This window comes from Perca fluviatilis, chromosome 4, assembly GCF_010015445.1.
Source record: "Perca fluviatilis chromosome 4, GENO_Pfluv_1.0, whole genome shotgun sequence".
NCBI classification, from domain to species: Eukaryota; Metazoa; Chordata; class Actinopteri; order Perciformes; family Percidae; genus Perca; species Perca fluviatilis.
This window is the reverse complement of record NC_053115.1, coordinates 34,780,508-34,786,507: the sequence shown is the minus strand read 5'-3', so window position 1 is coordinate 34,786,507 and position 6,000 is coordinate 34,780,508. Positions and strand designations below refer to the sequence as shown.

The 6,000-nt window shown below is 42.0% G+C and overlaps 1 protein-coding gene across 1 annotated transcript in view; it reads left to right on the top strand.

Moving 5' to 3' along the window:
- Positions 1–1,123: 1,123 nt before the first annotated feature.
- Positions 1,124–6,000, top strand: part of mtmr14 (myotubularin related protein 14) — a 47,355-nt gene continuing 42,478 nt past the window's right edge. The window contains exons 1-2 of the mRNA XM_039798442.1: positions 1,124–1,979; positions 2,913–3,061. Coding sequence (XP_039654376.1) covers positions 1,845–1,979; positions 2,913–3,061 — 284 coding nt within the window. The 5' untranslated portion in view covers positions 1,124–1,844. The remainder of the gene's footprint in view (positions 1,980–2,912; positions 3,062–6,000) is intronic.

The following is a 6,000-nucleotide window of genomic DNA, read 5'->3' as shown; positions in this document are numbered from 1 at the left end:
TCAGCGCTAGTTGGTGGTCTAATTACCCCAGAATAGGTGACTGTGGGCAGGGCTCACAGCACCGCAAACTGCCGGTCGTGATGCTCCGTCAGGTCAGCGCTAGTTGGTTGTCTAGTTACCCTAAAATAGGTGACTGTGGGCTGGGCACACAGCACCGCAAACTGCCGGTCGTGGTGCTCCGTCAGGTCAGCGCTAGTTGGTCGTCTAGTTACCCCAGAATAGGTGACTGTGGGCTGGGCACACAGCACCGCAAACTGCCGGTCGTGGTGCTCCGTCAGGTCAGCGCTAGTTGGTGGTCTAATTACTCCAGAATAGGTGACTGTGCGCTGGGTGAAGAGTACAGTGTTGCACTCTCACTTCGCCAGCCTTTTTTTGCCCACGTCTCTGTTCTGAATGTGAGAGATAGCCACTCCCCCTGGTTTGCATATAAGAACTTGAAATAAATAGAGAGTGAAATAAATAAATGTGGCATTAGGAAATGAAAGTCTCTTGAAATAAATAAATGTGGCATTAGGAAATAAAAGTCTCTTGAAATAAATAAATGTGGCATTAGGAAATAAAAGTCTCTTGAAATAAATAAATGTGGCATTAGGAAATAAAAGTCTCTTGAAATAAATAAATGTGGACTTATGAAATAAAAGTCTCTTGAAATAAATAAATATGGACTTATGAAATAAAAGTACCATGAAATAATTAAATTATTATTATTATTATTTATGTATTTATTGCTTAATTTATTTATTTCATGATGTATTTCAAAGGCATATTTATTTATTTATTCATGTATTTATGTATTTATTCATTTATTTAATTGTGAATAAAACGGCATTCCATACAGACTGTCCTTCGTTGTCATCATTTCTTTTACTTTTTTTCTCTCCTTTGTGGAACAGTAGCCTAGAGGAAGAGTGAGGTAATTCAGAATTGGTGTTTTGATTGGTGGCACATTTTGTTAGTTGTGTTCATTAATTTAATTAAGGAAGGTGAGTAAACCACAGAATAAGAATAATAAGTTATTGTTAATTGGCCCAGGAGTTTCGGAGTAAAAAAACTTTGGCGACAGACAGACAGGCTCAGTCCAAAACATCCGAGTTCGTTCTGATCAACAACAAACGTCATTTAAAGGGGGAGATGGCTGTGTGACGTACTCGTGTCAGCTTCCTGTTTACCGCCTGGTGAACCTTCAGGCTGTAGTACACATATTGCAATACCACGGCTAGGGCTTTCATCCACAACAACATATGCAGCATTGCGACCCCGCAGCCACAGGACTGACTACTATATAACTTTAATCCGTTTATCTTCATGGTCGTGGTTACTAAGGAGACATGAAGACGTGACATTGGGGAAACGTGAGCAGGCCGGGAAGGATCCTGGAGATTTCCTGACTCCAGTGGACCGGAGATCAGTGAGCTGGTGCTGAGAGTCGGTCATCACTTGTGTCACAAACGCAAACAAAACAGTGGTGATGTGGAGGACTATACAGGTCTGAACATTGTCTTAAATGAGTATACGGGTGTTTTGAGTCAGTGCGAACCACCAACCTACGGCTGGAAAGCTGAACTAGCTTGTTAGCTTGTCGTGCTAACTCCGATAGCAGCAGCAGCCGTGGTGTCGGCGTCTGGCTGTGCGGGCTGGCGGCTTGTGTTCGGAGAGTGGAGCAGCTCGCCGGTGCCCTGAATTCAGGAAGACTCCCCGGCTCCGGCCCCCTCAAGCAGGCAGTCAGGAAGAAGCTGGCTGGGAAGGGATGGCCTGGTCGATCTTCCCGTTCCAAAGGACAAGGCTCTGCGGTGTTTGAAGGAGGTCGAGTTCGGCTAGAGGCCACCACCGCGGGTCGAGGCGCTATGATGGCCGCCTGCCCCTCCTCGGCCGGCGGCTACCCAGCCTCCGGTCTGTCGGTCAGAAAGAGCGAGGAAATAGCGGATTTGATAGATCTGTTTTCTAAGATGCAGTACAGAGCAAAGGAAGTAACTCCTCGGGTAAGATAGGGGTCATCATTTTGTGTGCTTTTGCTACTTGACAACCTGTCATTGTCTTTTGTGTCAACGATTAACCAAACTGCCTTGCAGAATCAAGGGATTTAAAGTGACCTTGTACATCAGCAAAACAACAATACTGTAGGTAGTGATTTATAATATCTTAACAATCTTAAGGAACCACTGCTCAGTTCGGCATAACTCTAATCCAACAAGCTGCACTTAATGTCCCTAAATTTAGTGTTTTTAGGCAGTGTTTATATTTTTTTACCTCAAACCAGGCGTCATATGATGACTTTCCTGTACTCATGGCCTTCATTCATCCCCGGAACGGATGCGATTTTGTTGGAAAACTGCATTGTAAAATGCCTAATTGAATATATTTTTCTAAATATTCAGAGCAGTTCTCACGTTACATTAAAATGTGATCAACGTGCAATACACAGTACATTAATGTTCATTCAAGGGTTGACAGCTAAATAGAGTAAAACTGCCTTCTTTCAGGCAAGTGCCAGCACTCTTCAGACTGTAATAATCCTGAATGGTCTTACACACTGCATAGTAACTCTCACTCTGCTGCTATGGGAGTCTGCCACACAACTGCTCCATGTGCTTGTACAGTATGGGTTAATTATTTTCTATTGGGGTTTAGTAGATCAATGACTGATGACTGACAATATCCTATTTTGTCATTAAATAGGTCATTAAGTTAGAAGTGTAAAGGTAATACTGATTTGAATGCTACCTGTTTATAAATTCCTAGATATGTATGCTTAATTAGTGTCTAATAACAATGTCTAGTGTCTAATAACAATGCAACCCATTGAGATGAATCTAGGCTCTGTGGCAAGACCTTGCTATACCCATGTATGTTACCCAGATGTAAAATGAGGTTCCTTTTAAACCACTAGCATAACGGTTTGTGTTTCTCTTCAGGTGGAGGCGATAGAGAAGCGCTGTCTGGAGTTATTTGGCAGAGATTACAAGTACAGTATCATCCACAACTCCAATGGAGAAGTGTGTGGCCACTACCCCCGGCAGATAGTATTCCTGGAGTACGAATGCACAGATGTGGAGAGAGACAGGTACCTGTTCACCACTCAGCCCAACCGCCGTTCTCCCATACAAAGTTCAATCCACTCAGTTACCCATTCTCCTTTGTTTGTTTGCATCACTGTTCTAATCATGCACGCCTTACTGGGGTGGGGGTGGGGGTGGGGTGGGGCAAAGGTCCGCCTCCGTCTGCAGCCCCTCTGATCGCATCAAGGCAGCACAGGGGTCAGGTGACTGTTTGATCACATGATGTCCCATTGCAGCTAGTAAGGGGAAATTATTTGCAGTGGTTCTCACTGCAGTTCAGTGCAGTTGAACTATTTTCTGCTGTAGTGCTGAAAACAGAAATTGTGCTTAACACGTTTTATTTCTCTGATTCACTGCTTTGTTCAAACGCCGCTGGGCGCTCCCTCTCTTCAGTCTCTCTCTGTCTGGCTTGACCATATATATAACGTTACCGTGCTTTCAGGCGGTCGTTGAGGCTCCGTCTGAAAATCTGCCATTGCGACCAGCTGTTTGTAACATAATAATAAAATGGATTATGGATCATTTTATTTCTATAGTTTATAGCTGACTTTACCAGCTGACTTCTCTATTGGCTGTTGAAACAGGAGACGTCTCTTACATTCTAAAACCAGCCTTTGGAGACTGGAACAGCTGAGTCTGGGCGGCCCAGAGAGCAGGCCACTCAAGGCCTCCGCCGGGCCCAGCTGGCTACTTCCTGTTCAGCACTTTGATAGTAGCAGCATCTACTCAACGCTTTGGTCACTCTGGATTTGACGTCTTTGTTGTGTTGCAATTAAGGTTATAATCGTCAAAGAAAACGAACAAAATAACGAAAAATAGGTGGGAAAAAACATTGTTGTTAACTGAAATAAAAATAAAAACGAAGCATTACAAAAAACGATAACTAACTAAAACTGTATTGTCTGTTTGCAAAACTAACTAAATAAAATAAAATGATTGAGTAAAGGTCCTTAGTTTTCGTCAATTTCTTTCATAGAGCAAATAACGTTATATCTTTCAGAGTTGACATTTCTGACCATAGACTTGTTTTATACAGTCTATGCTGTAGATATATATATATAGTTTCTGACTGGGAACCCAGAAATTCCGACATTCCATCTCAAATTGAACACAACATAGTCCATGCTCCTTGCCTGGCGTCATGGCGGTACTGAAAGTCGGAAGAAAGCGGCAGAGTCCTATTTGATTATGACTGTCAGATAAAAGCAAGTTCCTTGCAGTGGTAGGTGGTACAATATGTGGACAATTTATTAAAGGGAAAAATCACACAAATTTGAAAGTACATTTGAGAAGCGCGCACAAGGAGGCTAACCTAGCTTACCTTAAAGGAGAACACAAAGCCCCCCCTCCCCCGAAACAGAAGCTAACCGCGGTACACGGCATGGATGTATGGGTACAGGGCCATGCAGCATGACGGAAACAACCGTAGGACAGAGAACACTACAGGAGGGCTTTCACCGACGACCCGATAGCTGCTGGTTAGTAAATACGCAGGAACACCATAAGCAGGAGGAAGCATGGTATATGTGTTTTGATACTGGGATGTCTACACAACTGGGTGACTCGATTGACTTCAAAAAGTTCACCACTTTACGCGAACCAAAGAACACCTGTCTTCTTTAGTCTTTTGGCTATTTAGGTTTTTTCCTGGCACACGTCACTTAAACATTTTGCTCTTACTGCGTCTTGTGTAGACTGTTTACATTTTTGTGCTCATATGTACATTTTATGTACTGTTATTGTTGAATACATTGTGAATTAGGGCTGGGCGATATGGCTGAAAACTGTATCACGATATAAGTGTTTCATATCGGTCGATATCGATAATTATTGATATTTTTTATGACCTATTTAAAATAAGTACCAGGAGAAAAATATATTAAATTTAAACATTTTTATTTTAAACTTAACCTTCCTCTGATTATAATCCCCTCAGTTATAAAAGCAGAAATGTCAACACAACCATGGAAATCAAAATTAAAATGTAAACATAAGTCTAAAATCACAGTGAAGAAAGAATAAGTAAGAATTGCTTAATAAGGTGTAATAAAATGGTGCAAAGTGTTAAATATAAACATAGAGAAACCTGAAACCTGAGAAGAACTATTTTCTGCAGGTTTAGTGCTAGGTTGGTAACCTGGCTTCGACAGTGTTCAGCACGTCTGCCTCCGTTATTTCTTTGTAGCGTTTTGTAAGGCGCTGATGCAGAGTACCTCTCCATGGCGGTCTGCTGCTTGTGCGGTGTAGCAGCTGCAGATATTGTTGGACGTTGCTGGCGAATACGGCTGTGCTCCAAAGTGTGAGCGCGGCTAAGGTGGTGAAACAAGTTTGCGGTAGTGTTGGTGGGGACGACGGTCAGACTTATAAAATCCCCAAAACTGCCATACTGACTTTTCATGTTTTATCAACAATTTCCTCGCTCGCTGCGGCACTCACTTTCCACTTATCGCTCCACGCCGCCGGTTCTGTTATTGTAGAATCCAACACGAGACAGCGATGGGCGAAACCACAACTTGATACTGTTACATGATTGGCTGTTAGAGTGTCACTCCCTACGTTGCTAGGTTACCAGAGAGTGAGTGCCTTTGTTCATGCAACCAAACTTGCTTCGCAACTTCTGGTTTCTTCCGAAGAAGAAAAACAAGTTATCGAACGTTTTATCGAACACATTTTCTATTGATATTGATTACGTGTCTATCGCGATACATATCGTTATCGTTTTATCGCCCAGCCCTATTGTGAATACATAATCCTAAAATTGTATGATGTTTTTGTTATTATTACACAATACTTTTTCTGACCTTTTTGAATCTTGGCCCTGACAAATAACCCACATTGCAAAAAAAGAAAAAAACTAATAAAACCTAAACTAAAACTGAGCATTTTCAAAAAAACTAAACTAGCCAATGCGTTTTAAAAACAAATTAAAACTAAACTGAATTTA